Genomic DNA, 19,505 nt, shown 5'->3' with positions numbered 1-19,505 from the left:
TTGGCTATAAAAAGGGATGAAATACTGATACATACTATAAGGTGGATGAACCTTCAAACATGATGCTCAGTGAAAGAAACCAGTCACAAAGGACCACATATCGTATGATTCCATTTATATGAAATGTCCAGAATAGGCAAATCCATAGAAACATAAAGTAGATCAATGGTTGCCAGGGACAGGGGGAAGTGGAAATGGGGAGTGGCTGCTAATGGACAAGGGGTTTCTTTTTGGGATGATGAAAATGTTCTAAAATTGATTGTGGTGATGGTCGCACAACTCTTTGAATTTACTGAAAACCATTGACTTGGAGGCCGGCCCCATGGCCGAGTGGTTGTTTGTGCACTCTGCTTCCGCAGCCCAGGGTTTCTCTGGTTCGGATTCTGGGCGCGGACATGGCACTGCTCATTAGGCCATGCTGAGGTGGCATCCCACGCTACGACTAGAAGGACCCACAACTAGAATATACAAATATGTACTGAGGGGATTTGTGGAGAAAAAGCAGAAAAAAAAAAGATTGGCAACAGTTGTTAGCTCAGGTACCAATCCTAAAAAAAATAAAACCATTGACTTGTACACTTTAAATGAGTGAATTGTATAGTATGTGAATTATAACTCAATAAAGCTGTTAGAAAGACAGATAAAGATTGTCAGCGCCCAATACCTATGTACCAGGACAACACCCTGTGTTTCTCAAAGACACAGGCAGTCTCTGCACTGTAAATACATTCTAAAGCAGGGGTACCAAACCTCAGGTAGCATTTTTTTCCTCTTTGAGAAGTACATAATTCTTTATTTATCCTAAATAGAAGGAGTGACGGTTCCATGATGAATGAATATAAAGTAAAGCCCATTTTTGTCTATACTTGAGAATATAATTGTATTGTTTTTATGAAATCTGAACAGAGTTACAATTTAGGACACCAATTACCTGCCTGGACTGTTTAGGCTGTCAACTCGAATTATCTGAGGTAGCTTTAAGAAAGGCAGCTATATTTTTTAGCAGCTGAGCACTTGGAAGGAAAAATGGATTAATCATTCACACACATGGTGATCCATTAGGGTACATTTGCAAATCTATTTAAAACTGATTTTTAAAACCTTTCTCAATTTTTGGCTCTTTCTTCTCACTCAAGATTTTGTGTGGATGGTATCTTGCATTAGCAGCAACAGGATAGAATTAGTCGTCCTTTTAATTCTAATTGGGAGAGAAATCTTTCTATATCTACAGTCTGGATTGTAGGCTCCAAGCCCTAGAAGCAGCAATATTTTTCCTGAGAGAATTAGCAACCTCAGAGAATGCTATGAGGATGCTAGGTTCCTACTGAGCTTAAGGTTTTGGAGGTAGGAAAAGCCATTTTGCTTAATGTGCCTCAAGCACCTTAGTGACCCCAGAAGGAAAGCATTGGATGGGCAGTGTGTAAGGAAAGCATTGGATGGGCAGTGTGTAGGCAGGCTCATTCAACTTCCTTTTACCTATTAAATGCTTCATGATTCCATCTGGAAGGATGGTAATTTGCTCACTGGGAGAGATTTTCCAGGGCATTGATAGCTCCAGGTAGCAGGCAGACCTCAGCCAGCATGTGTTAAGTACAAAGGTTTCCAGCCTCCTCCTTTCTGGCCTTTCGGTTTGCAAGTCATTAGTAACCACCCTGGTTCTCCAGGTCTTCTCAGCTCTTAGGAGATACCAGTCCCTTTACAAGGCGTGACTGGTATCAGACCATTCTGCCTTGTTTGTATGTGGCGTGTTTACTCAGGCAGGCATAGGTGGAGCTGAAGCAAGCTCAGACGAGCCTCCTCACACTCTGACTTCCTGCCTTTGTTTGTTCTGGAAATCAAACGCAGCTTGAGATGAGAAAAATTCAGGTCTATGCCTCATTCAGGTTACATCCACACTCAATTGGAAAGAGAGAGAAAAACATTTAATGTTTTGGGATAGGGTTTACAGGCCTCCTTTCTAAGAATGTGTATTCTTTCCATATGGTTGTAGAATAAATTTGCTACTTTAAATAGCAGTAATTACGGGGTGGAATCAAGACTCTCTGCTTAGTGTTAGGACAGGATAATAATAGTAGCTAATAGTATTGAGCCATGGGGAAGTATATTGCTGTCCTTGCTTTACAGAGAAGGAAACTGAAGCTCAGAGCCTGTGCAGGGACCCACAGTTCAGAAGAAGCCAAGTGGGTCTGAATTCAGAGCTTTCTCTTAACCACATTGGCATGCTGCCATTGGAGGTAAATAATGTCCCTGTTGCAAGGTCAGACTGGATTCTGATTTGTGCTTGATATTGGGACAAGAGGTAACCCATAAATAGATATGGTTCTGTTTAGATTTTATTCCAGACCTAATGGTGTATGTAATTACGGGATTACTACTATTAGTATACGGCACTGTTTGCTGAGATGCCAAAGTTTGTATTTCATGCAGGCAAGTAGATTGGCAACCACAGCTTAACACACTAATGCTGGTGATTAGTGAAGCTCTCACTTAACTAAATAGACTGTTTGCCTTTGAAACCAGTGTGGAAGCAGAAGTACAGTACTTTGTCATTCCAGTCCTCCTCTTTTGTCCTCAGTTTGGACGTTGACTGTAGTTCTTTCTTTAGCTATCTAGACATTTCAAATAATCTGTGTACAAGAAACCTCAATAGAGAGGAGAAGTGCCGAAGTCTTGTTGGGAGTTTTGGTTGATTGACTCCAATGTCTCTGTGCAGTAAGACCCATTAGGCTCTTATTGACGGGCAGGGATGAGTTTCCGGGTCTAAAGTGCATTAGTAGGCTGTAACCCATTTCTCCCTTTCCATACAGATGTTGTGTCTGATTGGTCTCCTGTGCATGAAGCTGCGATTCACGGACGTCTGCTCTCTCTGAGGAACCTCATCAGCCAGGTAGTAGCTTTTTGGAAAAAAAGAGGCCGGACCAGTGGTGTAGTGGTTAAGTTCACACGCTCCACTTCAGTGGCCCGGAGTTCACGGTCCCGGACCCCGGGCATGGACCTGTGCACTGCTCATCAAGCCACACTGTGGCAGCATCCCATATACAAAATAGAGGAAGGATGGGCACAGGTCTTAGCTCAGGGCTAATCTTCCTGAGCAAAAAGAGGAAGATTGGCAACAGATGTTAGGTCTGGGCCAATCTTTGTCACCAAAAAAAAAAAAAGTAAAAATAAAAGATAAATATTAAGCATATCCAATTGCTCATTACACTGTAAAAAAAAACATAGTCTAATATTAAGATATAAATTTCTTCTTCAGCAAAATGGGGTGAATCTCATCCTATGTAACCATTCCTTTATTTGGAAGCTGGCATAACACTAGAGGTTAGTATAATTCTATGCACATAGTAGGTACTACAATAAATATCTCTGGAGTGAATAATGAGCAAATTAGTACATTCAAGTTGCCTTCATTTTATTCAATAGACTATGTTCTTAAAAATTATCATGTAAAACAATGGTTTTCAATTTGGGCAGTTTTACCCCTTAGGGGATGTTTGACAATGTCTGGAGACATTTTTGGTTGTCACAACTGGGAGCAGGAGTGGGGGTGGGTAGGTGGTGGCGATACTGGCATCTAGTAGATAGAGAGCAAGGATGTTACTAAACATCCTACATTACACAGGACAGCTCTCCATATTAAAAAATTATCCATCCCAAAATGTCAGTAGTGCTGAGGCTGAAAACCGCTGATGTAAAATAAATGCTTGAAAATGTCTTTTTTAACATGTAATCTTATAATTTCAAAGACGTTTTCAGTTCTTTTGAATCTCTAGTTGATAGTGGCTCTGCCCAGCTTGATATTAGTTGCTCTGCTCCTCAGGTATAATTTCAAGTACACATTAATTTGAGTTTTGCCAGTTTGAAATTATTGGGAACTTAAGCAAAGGCACTTTTGAGAAAGCAGTTTAAATCACCATTCAAAATTCTAATAAAGTTTTTGTCCAAAATATTCTGTTCTCTGAAAAGACTATAGATCTTTTAAGTTAGGAGCTCTTGGCCCTTTCTGTACCATGGAGCCCTTTGGCAATCTGGCAAAGTCTGTGGACCCCTTCTCAGACCAATGTTTTAAATGCATAAAACACAAAATAGAGGAAACCTATCAAAATATTAAAACACAAATGTGTGACATAGTAATATATGGACTTCTTTATTCATGCATTAAATAAGAATATTTAGTGGTGATTCTAATGACTACCATGATTTCTGAGTAGGATGAACATATACTTTGAGATATTTTAGATATCTGCTACCATTTTAATGCAATAAAAAATATCTGTGATTCCTCTCCATGATAGTCCTATATACTGCTATTACTACTGTGGTTTGTTGTTTACAACATAATTGAAGGACATGATACATTTCAGGTGGTGGATAGTGAAAATGAAAGTGTTTTTTAAAAAAATTCCAATTCCATGGATCTATCTAGACTAAGAAATCTTCCTATAAGAAAACAATTTCTAAAGAAAAATTTCAGACTTCCCTAAGCCACTACCTTAAGCTGTTTTTGGGTAGCAGCAGCCTATTATAAATAGAAATATAGATAGCAACAGATAACTCTAGCTAAAAGAAATTAAGCTGCTTCTCAGATAAAATGAAATAGTTACCTTATTTTGATAGGATGAAAAATGATCATTGCAGTTTTTATATATGACTTATTAAATTAGACTGATATTCATTTATATTCGGTATTTATATGTTTACTCAACAGAAACCATGTCTTTATCTAAGCTCTATCACATTATTTGAGCAAGTCATTTTCTTGGGACCTCAATTTCTGCCTTCATAAAATGAGCATTCCAGTAACCTGCTTGTATTAGTCAGATCTTGCTGTGTAATAAACCAGCCCAAACTCAATGGCATAGTACAATAAACATTCATTTCTTGCTAATGAGCCTTTGGGTCAACTGATCTAGGCTGGGCTTAGCTCTAAGCTGTGGGTTGGGTGCAGCTCTGCTGCACGTCTCCCATTCTTATTTGACCAGTGGCTGCCTGAGGAATTTTGTTCTCATGGCGAAAAGCGGGGCAAGCCCAACTTGCAAGAGTATTTCCAATCTGCTTATGTCACACATGCTAACGTGCCATTGGTCAAAGCAAGTCAGATGCCCAAGTCCAAAGTCAAGGATCAAAGAAGCACATTTTGTCAACTATGACGTCATGGCAAAGGTGTGAATGTATTACACTGCAATAGGAGAGTAAAGAATTGACACCAAACATTCAATCTATTATATTTCCTTTTATGGATTTGAGAGAATTAACTGAGGTGACATTATGTAAATTACCTATTCTAGTTACTGTCCTCACAAATGGCATCTATTTTCTTATCACAATCTACATAGCACTTCAGATAATCAAAGAATACTGAAAAACATTGTTGCTAAACTAAACAAACATATTTTAGTAAGGGGAATAAGACCAAACATTCAAGAAAAAAAATTATAAAAAATAATTCTCATTTGGTCCAAGAAGGGAGAAACTGAATCTGTAACTAATTATTCTTTACCACGGCTTCACAGTAAAATAATCTGGGATATTTTTTAAAAATAACAATGCATGGGCCTCCCTCTGGATGTTCTGATTTAGCCTAGGGCAGGCTTCATGCATTCGAATTTTTTTAAAGCTCTTGTAGAACCACTATGTTGAGGGATTTTAAAAAGGCTCTTTTGACAGTGGAGAAGAGAGAGGGAAAGGCATTTGAAATGAAAGAAATGGTATAGGGAAAGGAACAAAAAGACTGATAAATTGGATTTCAATAAAATTAAGAACATCTTCATCAAAACGCATTATTTTAAAGGCGAAGAGGCAAGCCACAGATGAGAAAATATTTGCAGTATATGTATCTGACAAAGAACTCATATTCCTAGTCTAAAATCAATACGAAAAAGACAGACAACCCAACAGAAAAATGAGCAAGAGGCTTGGCCTGGAACTTCATAAAATATGGTCTCCAAATGTTTGGTGAATGTGTCAAACTGTGTTTATTAGTAATTGAGGTAATTCAAATTACAAATAAGAGATTATGTCACCAGTTCCTCCCACGAGAAGGGTTAAATTTGAAAAGATAGATAATATCAAGTGTTGGCAAAAATGCAGAGCAAATGGAACTCTCATACATTGTTAGTGGGAGTACAAATTTCTACAACCCACTTTAGGAAATTGTTAAGGCATATCTACTAAAGCTAAAAATATCCCTACCCTACAACCCAGCAATTCCATTTCTATGTTTATATGCAATAGATAGGTATACATGTGTTTGTCAAAAGACACATACAGGTATATTCATAGCAGCCTTATTCATAACAGCAAAAAAACCCCAAACCCTTGAAAGCAATGTAAACGTCCATCAAAAGTAAGATGGATAGATATATTTTGATATATTACTCAATGGAACTCTATGCAGCAATGAAAATGGATGAATGAATGAGTCTGAAAAACATAATGTTGAATGAAAGTAGACAAGCACACACACAAAATACAAACTTCATAGTTCAATTAATATAATGTTCAAACCAGGGAAAACTAATCTATGGTGTTAGAAGTCAGTATCGGGGATGCCTTTGTGGGTGAGAGGTGGGTAGTAATTTGGGTAGGACATATGCGAGCTTCTGGCAATTTTTTTTTCTTGACCTATATAGTGGTAACAGATGTATTTTTTTTTGTCATAATTCACTGAGGTTTACACTTAGAATTTATGAACTTTTCCTTATATCTGTTGCAGTTCAATAATAATTTATTTAAAAAAAACAATAGCAGTTTGTTAGGTCAGCATAAAGCAATTAAGATACCACTTGACCATAGTGTGACCTTGATTTAGTGGCTCTCAATCTAGACTGTACATTAGCATCCCCTTTGGCTGGGGTCGGGGGGGTTCTTGAAAATACTGATGCCTGAACTGAACCACTTTTGATTGTGTTGTAATTGCTGTGGGATGCAGCCTGGGTATCAGAACTTTTTTTTTAAACTCCCCAGGTGATTCCAATGCACAGCCAAGCCTGAGAACCTTCCCAATAAGGTCTCACTGCGTGCAAGTGGTGAGGACTCTTTTCAGCTCCTTGAATAAAACTCCTTATCCTGTCCCCTGCAGTCGTTAAAGAGCTAAGTCACTATCATGGCTGAAACTAGGAAAGATCTTGGCATTCTGAAACTTCAGCTTTTTAGGATGTGACAGCTAATTGAAGGCTGAGTGATAAAGACTAGGAAGAAATCTCAGATAATAACTGCCTAGAAGTTACTGAGGGCTAAGCATTTTGCATACATCAGTTTTCAGTCCTCATGACAGCCTTGTAGGGTAGGTACAATTGTCCCCATTTTACAGATGAGGAAACTGAGGCTTAGGGAGATAAATCACTGGCCCAAGGTCACACTGCTTGTTAAATGATGGTACCAGCATTTGAACTTGGGAATCACTCTACTAACCTCTCTCTGAGGTCTCAGTCCTAGGTAGGAAACAAGATAGTGGTGCCATTCAGAGAATTAGGGCTGGCAAGACAGGGAGCTCTTTTCAGGGAGAGTTTGGTTGGCAGAGGCTGAATTTCTGTTGTTAGCTGGTCTCTAGGTGGTTCTGTTTTAGCAGGGAATTAGAAACATGTACCAGGGGTGGAGCTTTAGATTTGAAAGTAACTTCAAACACACACACACACACACACACACAGTATGTAGAGAGGATTGAGAGAAAAGAAAAGGATTTGAGGGCAAATGCTTGAGGAAATGCCTGCATTGGGAGATGTAAGGAGGAAAAGGACAGAGTCTGTGAAAGAGACAAACAAAAGTCAATCAGAGGTAGGAGATAATGCCAAGTAGAGCTCTGTTTGAGAAGCCAGAGGTGAGGTTTCATGAAGTCAGGATGAATATGTAGCAAATTCAGAAGTGGAAGGAGGTGGAGGACAGAGCAATGTATATTAGATTCGATAAGGAGGAAGTCCCTGGTGGTCTTTAAAAGCAGTTTCAGCAGGATTGTGTTGGTGGAAGAGGAAAGAAGGGGTAAAAGTAGAGACAATGGGGGTCAACTATTTTTGCAAAAAAGGGGGGCAGCAGTGAAGGGAAGAGGGCATTGGATGGTAGCTTGGCAGAGGGTCAGGATTGAGGGATGGAAAGACTTTGAAAGGAAAAGGAAAGTGTACCTGTAGAGGGACGGCTAGGGGTCGCATGTGAAAACCCGGATGAAGGAAAGTCATGGGGGTGGCAGAGGGACATGGTGAGGCCATGGGCTGTTGGGCTGAGCTCATATATTTCTTCCTCAAAGAAAGGAGCAGTGGAAGAAAAGAAGACTGGAGAAATGCAGAGAGATTTTAGGAGTGGGGAGAAGGAATGTAGGAAGCTCACATCAAATGGCTTTGATCTCCTTGGTAAAGTAAGAAGGGAATGATGTGTTGTGATGAATGTGAGATGGGCGTTCATGGTCTTCCTTTCTGCTGAGTGTAGATAAGGAAGTGGTAACTGTGGACAGGACAAAGGAAAAAGCCTAACCTTCTTGTACTCAGTTGGTATAGCCTGGGTGGGCATTTGATTTTGGGCTGGGACAGAAAGTTGTCAGGTATTGAGCGCTCTGTCACCCACGAGTGCCCTGATATTGCGCAGCTCCAAGAACCCACCAAAAAAAGCTTCTGACTGTAGCTTGAGATTAGGGAACAATTGATAATAGAAAAATTAAGGATAAACCATTCAGTCCAATTTTTTTTTTTTACTGAGAACCCACTGTAGACTGGATCCTCTGTGAAGTAATGGGTTGAAAATTACCTTACAATAGTATATAATTTAGACAAATAATTCAGACAAATCACCACAGTTCATTTAAAGTAGAACTGTAGCTCGATGATGAATTGAAAATACAGTCCTAAGTTTGCAAAGGGAATCTGAATTTAAAGGAGTTTCTTTGTAATGTGATTATGTAATGCGTCGTGAAAACTTTTTGTGTTGTGAATAATTTCTTTTTTGCATCTTCACTTACCTGGATTTATGTATAAACACCTAAACGATGGTTTAGAAATGGCAGTCGTTACTTGAGGAGTACATTTATAATAACAGAATACCTAGTAAATAATTCCTTTAAAGGACAGTCTTCTTTTACCTCATGATCTGTCACACAAAGAAAAGTGCAGTTAACATTTTGCTGTGAATTCTTGTGTATTCTAGCAGTGTGAGTGGGAGAGATTGGATAAATATAGAGCGTTGAGAGGGAAAAGAAGGGTTTGAGAACAAATCTTTGAGGGGATGCCTCCAGTAAAATAATAATGACAATAGTAAAATAAATAGCAGGTGCCACACTGTAAAGTTCATGGGCAGTACTTGTGAAGGTATAAGCTTGTATAAATGCAATAACTCAAATTCTTCTGAAGTCAGGGGGTCAGTAAGCATTTATTGAGCATTCATTGGGTACAGATGGGATTTGAGCTTATGAAGGAAGGGAGGATACGGTCCCTTCCCTCCCTGTGAACAGCACAGCTGAGATGGAAAAATACTGTAAATGATATTGGAATTTCTCATTTACAATCAGGTTATTTCGAGTCTCCCAGAACCCCTTCCCAGCGCCCCTCCCAAGGCTCTGGATTTGAGATCCTGTAGACTGAGGTGCATGCCCAGAATGACTGAATATCTCAAAATGTGTGAGCTTACCAATCAGAGGGTAAAAGCCAAGAGGACAGGATGATTAGGGGCTGACTTGTGAATGCCCACAAAAGTAGAAGGATGTGTATTAGGAATGATGGTGACTGAGGCAATTTATTAGAATGATTTTAGGCAAATTTTACCTATTCTGAGAAGAAAAGGTACAATATATTACCTAGTCATTAATTAAACTAACCATGCTTTTAATTGACGTGCCCCAACAAAAAGAACTTTTATTGCACCCAGTTTCCCCTGTTAGGAATAATGTGGATCAGGGGTTCAGTGTCTGTGGAGCGTCTCCTGGAGTTCTTTTGATGTTCTGCTCGGCTTGGGCTCATGATCCATCTCCTGGAGAGCCCATTTTCCCAGAGGTTGATAAACCCCAAGGCCTTTCAGATGCTTTTTTGCTCTTTAGACCTAGAACACCTAGAATGAGAATGTAATTGCCCCTCTGCCTTGGGACTTTCTGCCTCTTTGTGGAGGATCCCCTAATGCTTTGGCCCCATATTAATCATCTCTTGCTGTGTAACAAATTATCCCCAAACTTAGCAGCTTAATGTAACAAATATGTGTTGGCTCACAGTGTCTGTGGGTCAAGAATTTAGACACAATTTAACTGGATCAGAGACTCTTATGAATCTGCAATCAAGGTGTGGGCTGGAGCTGCAGGCATTTTAAGACTTGGCTAAGGGTTGACCTGAGTCCAAACTCACATTGCTGTTGGCAAGATTCAGTTCCTCCTGGGTTGTTGGACTGAGGGCCTAAGTTCCTGGCTAGCTGTCGGCTAGACTAGCCAGGACTGGTAGACTGCCCTCAGTTCCTTATCATGGACCTTGTCAGAACAAGTAAGCCAGCAAGTGAGAGGACAAGAGATTGAGAGCAAGATGAAAGTCAGTCTTGAGTGTATATACCTAAGAGTCAAATTGCTGGCTTGTAGGTGTGTATATCATCAGCTCTAATAGATACTGACAAACTGTATTCCTGAATGGTTGTTTCATGTTACATTCCCACCAGCAGTATGGAAGTTCCTTATTTTTGTTTTCTTACATCATTGTCAACACCTTAGTGTACTGTCACATTTTGAGCCAGGTTAAGTTTTTTGATGATGTTGTTGAGGAAGATTAGCCCTGAGCTAACATCTGTTGCCAATCGTCCTCTTTTTTCACTTGAGGAAGATTGTTCCTGAGCTAACATCCATGCCAGTCTTCCTCTATTTTATATGTGGGTTGCTGCCACAGCATGGCTGATGAGTTGTGTAGGTACATGCCTGGGATCCGAACCAGTGAACCCTGGCTGCCAAAGCGGAGCACACCAAATTTAACCACTATGCCACGGGGCTGGCCCCCAGGTTAACTTTTAAAAGAATTGTCACAGTACTGGATTTGTGACTGAAAACTAATCCTACAAAACTGTTGATTTTCACTCTTTGCCCATTTCCCCTCCTCCAGGGGTGGCCTGTGAACCTCATCACGGTAGATCAAGTGTCCCCACTCCATGAAGCCTGTCTCGGAGGTCATCTCTCTTGTGCAAACATTTTATTAAAGCATGGAGCTGAGGTAAGTGCAGCTCAAATAACAGCTTAGAAACCATGAATGAAAAAATGACTATTTCTATCTCTTTTGAATAATTTCCAGTATTTTTGATTAACCTTATTTGAAATATGAAGAGAGGTGTTTTTCGAAAGTATTATGTCTATCAAGCTTATTTACTTTAGCAATAGATGAAATAATGAATTTTTAGCCAGAAAGTAATGGTTCAAGTCTATATCATTTTATTTAACAGCCACTACTAATAAATAGCTGTTAGATTTAAGCCTTCATTCTTATGGCTGGAAGGTAGTGAAATACTATAGAAAACACATAACATTTGGCTCCATAAGGCTGGAATAATGGTCCCAGACCATGTTTACCATTTACTAACATTGGAAACTTGGACAAGTTACTTAGCCTCTGAGCTTTAGAGTCTATATCTAAAAAAGGGGGGAAAATAAAAAAGTTGTATAGCTTATTGTGGTATTGCGAAGATTGAGAGAGATAAGGTATATGATTATTACTTGGAGAATGAGACTCAGGATGGCATAATGAGATCCTAGAGGAAGAAGGAAGACACACAAAGTCATTGAATTTGAAAGTAGGGAGCAGTAAGCCTTCCATTAACTAAGTCCCCTCATGCTCAAAAGTTATGGGAAAATCTGATCAGAAAATTATATCTGAGTTTCTCATATTCTCTCAACCAGTATTGACTGAGCGTTTATTCTATGCCTCACTCTGGATAAATACATTTAGGAACATTTAAACTAAATGAGGGGACAACCAGAGAGGGGCATTAGTGAACGTAACACTAGCTTCTTCAGTCGATAAACCCTGGAATCTCAGTAGCCTGATATGATGAAAGTTTATTTCTTGCTCAACTAGAACTCCAGTGTTGGTGTTCCTGGTTGGGTGGCTCTTTTCCAAAAGTGATTCAAGAACACAAGCTCCTTCCATTCTGTTACTCCGCCATCTTCCACAAGTGGCCCATGTGTGCTCCAGGGGTCACCTCCATTCCAGATGGTTGGTTGGGGAAAAGATGTGGAAGATTGTGCATAGAAGACTTTTAAGGACCAGTCCTAGTCCTCGTAGTGACATATATCATTTTTTCCCACATCCCATTGGCCAGAACTCAGGCCACATCTAATTGCTAGGGAGACTGGGAAATGTAGTATGACTCTGTGCCCAAGAGAGAGGAAATAGGTTTGTTGAATGCATAGCATCTTAGCCACAGCAGGCAATTACAATACACTGTTTTTATCCATTAGTTTTTGCTGTGTAACGAACCACCTCAACTTAACGACTTAAAACAATAGCTGTTTGTTTATCTCACAATTCCTTGAGTTGGTTGGACAGCTCTTCTGATCTGGCCTGGTTCAGCTGACCACAGCTGGACTTACTTATGCATTTGAGGTTAGCTGATAGGTCGGCTGGGGCAGGTGGTTCACGATGACCTTGGCTGGGATGGCTGGGAGGTCTTGGGAGACGGAAAGTCTCTATGTGGTCTCTCGTCCTTTATCAGGTTGCCTAGACTTATTCACATGGTAGCAGGGATTCCAAGAGCAGCAAAAGAGGTCAAGCTCTCTGCTTGCATCATATTTGCTACTGTCCCATTGGCCAAAGCAGGTCGCATGAGCAAGCCCAGATTCAAGGACTAGAAAAATAGTCTCCATCTTGTGATGAGAGAAGTTACAAAGCCATATTACAAAGGGATACGCATATTGTGCAGAGAATCTGTGTCCACTTTTGCAAACAACATAATAAGTATTAGTAGTAAGGGGTTGTTGGGAGCACACAGAACTGCTTCTAAGCCATTTATTTCTGATGAGGGGAGAGGAGGTCAAAAGAGGCTTCCCACAGGAAAGGTGTCTAAGCTGAAACCTACAGGATCTGTTGGAGTTCATCAGCTGAATGGTGGGTTGGGAAAATGATGGGCTTCACACCCACTGGGAACAGCAAATGCAAAGACCTGGAAGTAAAAGTGAGTACACTTTCGTGAGTTCAAATCATTCCTTGTGGCAGGAGAGTAGAGTGGGTGAGAGGGGTCAGAACACAAACAACCTTGTTGTCCATGCCAAGAAAATGGGCTTCATCCTGAGAGCAGTAGACAGCCATAGGTTAGCGCATCATCAGGTTTATATTTTGGTTAAGAAAACTTACTCAAAACTTGGGAACAGAGGCAGGACTAAGGAGAGGCAAAAGAGGCACCTCAGGCTCATGCAGCACTTGTGTGACCCTGGGAGTAAGTGTCTCCTTAAAGTTTGCACACTGGGCATCTTTTGTGCCTCACTAGTCCTGGCCTTGCTTGGAAATAGAGTGTGAGAATGACTTCATTGTCTTCACAATATCATTGTTTAGCAAGTTCACCAAAGAATTACTTAACGATATAGAAAAATGCATCTGCATTTGTCTTTGCTCTTTACCATTCTATTATAGTCCAAACACTGTGAAGTTAGATGTTAACTTGTAAGTTTCGGGCTGATTTCCAACGTTAGAAAAGATAGCCCCAAAGGTGATAGTTTCATGGCCCTATAGGACATTAACCAATTTTGTATCTATTAGCAAATTTATTCCAGCATTCCACTGACTGACTCTATAAATTCTACTTTGAGCCAGCCTTACCATCTTACTGGTTCCCTCACTAATGAATGAGTTGAATAAAATCTTTGGCATGTGTTCACTTTATATTTGTATGAAAGCCATGTTTTCAAATTTTAAGAAATGATATGTTAACAATCTTAGAAGGTTACTCTGGCTGCTGTGGGGAAACTGGATTGGTGTGAGATGGGTCATGGATAAAATGTTGAAAATAAGGAGATTAGTTTGTAAGCTATTGAAATTATCCTGACTAGTTTCAAAGTTTATGTTCCTGGGGGGAGCGTGGAGGAGATAGAATATTGAGCAACATTCTTGGTGCCTTACATCCGATGCCTCGTTTAGGTTTTCACAACCTGGTAGATTTTGATTTTTTTGGTCCCCATTTTAAAACTGTGGAATTTAAGGCTCAGAGAAGTTAAATAGCAGCTTGAAAGTGGTGAAGTCTAGAGTTGAACCCAGGACACCACTGCCTGCCTTCATCGTGGAGCTTTTCTTTGCAGGTGAACGGAGTCACCACAGACTGGCACACTCCCTTGTTTAATGCTTGTGTTAGCGGCAGCCAGGACTGTGTGAATTTGCTTCTGCAGCATGGAGCCAGCCCCCGCCCTGCGAGTGATCTGGCATCCCCCATCCACGAAGCTGCTAAGAGAGGTAAATCTGTTGAGAATTTAAGCTTTCTACCCACTCCTTCAAGGGACATCTTACTGTTGAAAGAAAGAAGGAAGGAGTATGTTTTAGAGCAGTAGTTCTCAATGTGGGGTCCTGGAACCAGAAACATCAGCATGAGCTGGCATGCAAATGCAGATTCTTAGGCCCCACTCCAGACTCATTGAATCAGCAACTCTGGAGGTGGGGCCCAGCAATCTGTAGCTTGTTGAAGAAGCCTTCCAGGTGATTCTGATGCACAATAAGTTTGAGAACTACCGTTTTATGGCATTTGGAATGTTGTTCACTGCTGTATTTCTGGAACAGGGCCTGGCGTATAGTAGACTATCCATCAATGTTTGTGGAATATATTGTTGAACCCAAGACCCCCATAGAAATCAAGTTATTTCATAAAGCAAATTATATTCTTCTATTTTAGGACCTTAAAGAATATTGTCTCGGGGTCACCTAAGTTTGCTAAGTAAAACAAACTTTCAATTTTTGGAAATACAAGATGTTATATAGAGTTTGGAGTAATTCTTTTTTCCTCTCCAGCTTTACTGAAGTGTAGTTAACAAATGAAATTGTATATATTTAAGGTGTACAATGTGATGATTTGATATACGTATACATTGTGAAATGATTAACATTCATCACCCCACATGGTTACCCTTTATTTTTGTGATGAGAGCACTTAAGATCTCCTCTTTTAGCAAATTTCAAGTATATAAAACAGTATTGTTAACTGTAGTTACCATGCTGTATGTTAGATCCGCAGAACTCCTTTAGGGTAATTCTTTTTATAAAGCCACAGTTTTCCCGATATTCTTAACCCTGAGACAAGAAATAAAATTGCGAGTTTTGCTTTTCTCCAATGTTCTTCTTCTTCTTCATCATCATCATCATGACCATACCTTGCTAGAGGGCTTTCAGTTTCCCAGTGGCTTTCACAAAACGGTTTCCCATGATCCTTACAGCAGCCTGATTTGACTGGATCAACCCATATTATAATTATCTCCCAAAGCATTGGCATTTATTGATTAAGAGACATGCTAACTTGCCACATTCAGTGGAGACATAGAGCCAAAATGTTATAACAAGAGAAACACAAAGAAGCAGCATTTAAATTATGGCATTCTAGACAGAGAAGAGTGATTCAGCTTTCACTGAACCTGGTTTGCCAGACTGCACCCTGCTCATGTTGGATTTGGTAGCTCCTTCTAAGCCTTGCCTGTGCCTACTGTGGCCTGTTTTTCCCAGGGCCTGCCCTTGGTGAGGTTGTAAGTTTCTTCTCTGTCCCATGGCCCACACTGTGCCCTTTCTTCTTCATATCCACCTTCAGTCCCTGTTCCTCCTTACCTCTCCCCAACTCACTTCAATTTCTGTGCTCAGACTGATTACAAAGTCACAAATGATTGAAAAGGGTAGTTGGTTGCTGGTTGCTTACTGTGCCTGGTAAACTCAAGTAGAGTTCCATCCAGAGCTGCGGATCACATCTTATGGTCAACCCCTTAACTGATAGCAGTGTTTAAAATCATCCCCTATTCTAAGTAAAGGAAATAGCTTTTGGTCTCCTGATAAGTTTCTGGCAAATTTAGACACACAAAAAATGGAGAAGGTGTTGTTTCACTAGCTAAGGGAACCTATGCTGTAACCGTGTTCTTCCGTTTCGGGCTGCAGGCCATGTGGAGTGCATCGAGTCCCTCGCAGCTCATGGGGGCGACATTGACCATAACATCAGCCACCTGGGCACTCCACTATATTTGGCTTGTGAAAACCAGCAGATAGCCTGTGCCAAGAAGCTTCTGGAGTCAGGTAAAACAAAAAGCAAAATGAAAAATAAATTAAATATATTTTAAAACTCTTTCTATTGTAGCAGAGGAAAGAATGTGGGCATTGGAGTCAGACAAGATCAGGGTTCATACTGACCGTGTTCCCATGGGGAGTTATTTTAAACTGTTTGAACTTTAGCTATCTTGCTTGTAACGAGGATAATGATGATGATGATGGTAATATCTCCTCCCAGGGTGGTCCTCAACGATTATTACTTTTTCCTCCCTTTCCTCTCCCACCCTCCCTCTGGCCAATCATATTATTAGGCTCTGAATAACTCCCAAAGTTGCTGGGTTAGGACTGAGTCTTCCTATTTGGGGCCCTCTTTACCAGTTCTCTTTGATTTGGAAATTCAACTTGCCCAATTTTAGCCCATTGTAAATATTAGAGTTTCTTTGAAAAGGCCTATGTAGCCTCATTCTTTTTCACCTCCTTGCTGTGTCCAGTCCCTTATTCAACACTTGGAACACCATTTCATCACCTCTTTAATTAAAGTCCTGTTTATTCTCTAAAAATCCAGTCATCTTTCCCTCCCCTGAATGTTCTTCTAGTTCTTATTGCCTTCTACTCATTTGGTAGTCATTGCCATGAATTAGGAGATTTGTATTCTTTCTCTTTCTCTTTCTTTCTCTTTCTCTTCTATCACCCTAGGTAGATGTTAAGCCCCTAGTCAGAAGAGGCCCAGGTTTGGCATCCCTCACAAAGCCAAGAACAATATAAGAACAGTTCAATTAGCACTTGTTGAGTGGACATAGATTCCCATTTTTCTAGAGGGACAGCAGCTCAGGCAAAGCCACACATCCCCACATGTCACAGTGGGAGCCAGCATCCAGGCTGCGGTGGGGATTTGTTGAGAGTATAGGGATGGAATTGGGTGGGGGTGGTGTAGAAATCCACCTTACTCCTGAAGAGGAGGGCCTCACCATCTTCCCTTTGATCTTGGGATTAGCCACCCCAATCTAAGAGATGCCCTCACAAGTTGCTTGCTCTTCACAGTCCAAATCACAGAGTCCCAAGTCCCAGGTTTTAAACTCCATGGCAGTTGCTCCGTGTATGAATGTAGCTGCTTGCTGTAGATGGGATTTCACTGTCTAGCCTCACTTCCTGTCTATACTGGCTGATATTTGGGCTCCATTAATAATGAATATGCAGCTTTCACATCACCAGGATTTTTCTTGTATGTATCACACCTAGGTATAGTGCTCAAGGGTGAGGTTTTAAACCTCATATGCTGTATAGCTCATGTTGTACATTCAGTCACATTGTCAAATGACATTTGCCCCATATTTTTAAGTGGAATCCAGTCATCTGTTTTCTCAGGAGAATTGCTGTGCGCACTGTAGATTCCCTTTTCTTAGGGAATTTTGAGGTGCAGTGCTTCGAGAAGGGGGCTGCTTGGACTTTGCTCTTTGACTGACTCTCTGTTTGTTTCTCATGACTCTTTAGGAGCAAGTGTGAACCAAGGCCGAGGTCTGGACTCCCCTCTTCACACAGTGGCCAGGGCGTCCAATGGGGAGCTGGCCCGCCTGCTCATGGACTATGGAGCAGACACCCAGGCCAGGAATGCCGAGGGCAAACGTCCTTTAGAGCTGGTGCCTCCAGAGAGCCCTCTGACCCAGCTCTTCTTGCAGAGAGAAGGTGCTTCTCCCTTGCCCGAACCTAAGCCCTAATCCATAGAGACTCCAGCGGGCTCTAGTAGGAGGCAGGTACTTACCAAATTCTGACTTCTGATCCTATAAAAAAGATCATTCTCTGCCATCACTAAATGTGGGGAGTTGAGATGATTTAGTATTCCACAAGGTACAGTACTGGTTATGTAGTAAATAACCATCCTGCTGATTGGCATGTTGGAGACAGGCTGTTTTGGATGATCTAATGTTCATAAAAGGGGGTAGGCCAGTTTTCAAAGAGTTAAGATATTGTTTTAAAATTTTAATGTTAAAGTTATCTAAAACGTGCTTTAGAATGATACAGCAGAAGGCTCTTTGGGATTGTCCAATGTCCCAGGATGTCTTCCTGCACTACAGATGGGCCGAACTAAGGGGCATTTGGTTTCTGGGGGTAAAGGTACAACTAATTAAGCGTATAGGTAGGATATTACTTTAATGAATCACAGCAATCTGAAGACATTTACTATTATAAGTTGACCAACACTAAGTCCACATTCCTCATAAATAAGAACTGACACTCCTGACCCAAATGACCAAGCGCTGTGGTTGAGCAGTGTGCAAGGTGGTAGGGGCACTTCCCTGGGCTGTGAGGTCATGGTTGGGCTGGGGTGGGGAGCAGAGACCCCTCAGATTGCATTCTTAATTGCCCTGAGATGTAGAGAGCAACCAGCTCAGGACCCAATTTTTTTTTTTTTTTGTCAGAGTGTGGACTGTGTTCAGTTTTAGGAGTTGTGGGACTTTGAAGCAGGCTCCCCTACCAGAAGGATTCTGATGTCGTGTAACCTGGTTATTTTCTCCCCACATGTTGAGAATTAGGGCTGGCTCTGGGCAGGATGGTAAAGTAGCCACAGAATTCTTTTTTCCTGCCCCCACTGCCCCAGGGTGCTCGTGGCCAAAGCCCCACCTTGGGGCCACCAAACAAGGCCTGTACTCCTGGAGTCATGCCAGCCCGGCTGGAGAAGACCCACCCCAGGCACAAGGAACAGTCCAATAGAAACCCCTTTATGTAAAGCAGGGGGATAGTCATCAGGCAACTCTACCTGCGTTTTGATGATTTCTTGTTTTAAAAAAATTCTACTATATATACAAAGCTGATTTCTCCAGCAGGCACAGACAGCACAATGCTTGGGGCACGCAATGTTTTTAGGGGCCCACAGACATGTTTTAATTTCTTTTAAAATCAGAGCGAAAAAATGAATAAAACTCAACCTGGATTATGTTTATCTTTACATTAACACAGTTGTAAAATATCATGTTTCTTTTATTGAGAAAGAAATCCACAAAGGCAAAACTGCCTCAGGGCCCCTTTTAGTCATAAAGTCATATATATAGACACACACTCACACAGACACATACATATATATATGTGTATATATACACATATATATAATATTTCCCCACCCCATCAAATAATCTCATTGGATTTTCAGATCGCCTCCACTGACTCTTCCCTTCCACTTTATTTCCCAAAGCCGTTCCTAGACCCTTACGTTGCCTTTAATTCCTTTAATCCGCATTTTAGTGACAGTGTGGCCAATGATCCCACTGGTTTATAAAATGTCATTTACCATCGGAGAGAATCATGGCTTCTTTTGTCTCTCTGAGTCATTTTCGGGGTTCTGGTGAAGTCGCC

At 40.8% G+C, this 19,505-nt stretch overlaps 1 protein-coding gene across 4 annotated transcripts in view; it reads left to right on the top strand.

The window, feature by feature from the left end:
• Nucleotides 1-19,505, top strand: part of ASB9 (ankyrin repeat and SOCS box containing 9) — a 34,534-nt gene that overhangs the window by 8,752 nt on the left and 6,277 nt on the right. For 2 of the 4 annotated variants that reach the window (XM_070502067.1, XM_070502068.1), the window contains 5 exons: nucleotides 2,808-2,887; nucleotides 11,046-11,153; nucleotides 14,225-14,375; nucleotides 16,050-16,184; nucleotides 17,649-19,105. In XM_070502067.1, coding sequence (XP_070358168.1) covers nucleotides 2,808-2,887; nucleotides 11,046-11,153; nucleotides 14,225-14,375; nucleotides 16,050-16,184; nucleotides 17,649-17,872 — 698 coding nt within the window. In that variant the 3' untranslated portion in view covers nucleotides 17,873-19,105. Of the gene's footprint in view, nucleotides 1-2,807; nucleotides 2,888-11,045; nucleotides 11,154-14,224; nucleotides 14,376-16,049; nucleotides 16,185-17,648; nucleotides 19,106-19,505 lie in introns of those variants that run through there. The other 2 variants (XM_014857671.3, XM_044764444.2) reach the window with 2 other exon arrangements.

The sequence above is a fragment of the Equus asinus genome, chromosome X (genome assembly GCF_041296235.1).
Source record: "Equus asinus isolate D_3611 breed Donkey chromosome X, EquAss-T2T_v2, whole genome shotgun sequence".
NCBI lineage: Eukaryota > Metazoa > Chordata > Mammalia > Perissodactyla > Equidae > Equus > Equus asinus.
This window is presented reverse-complemented; position numbering and strand designations above follow the sequence as displayed.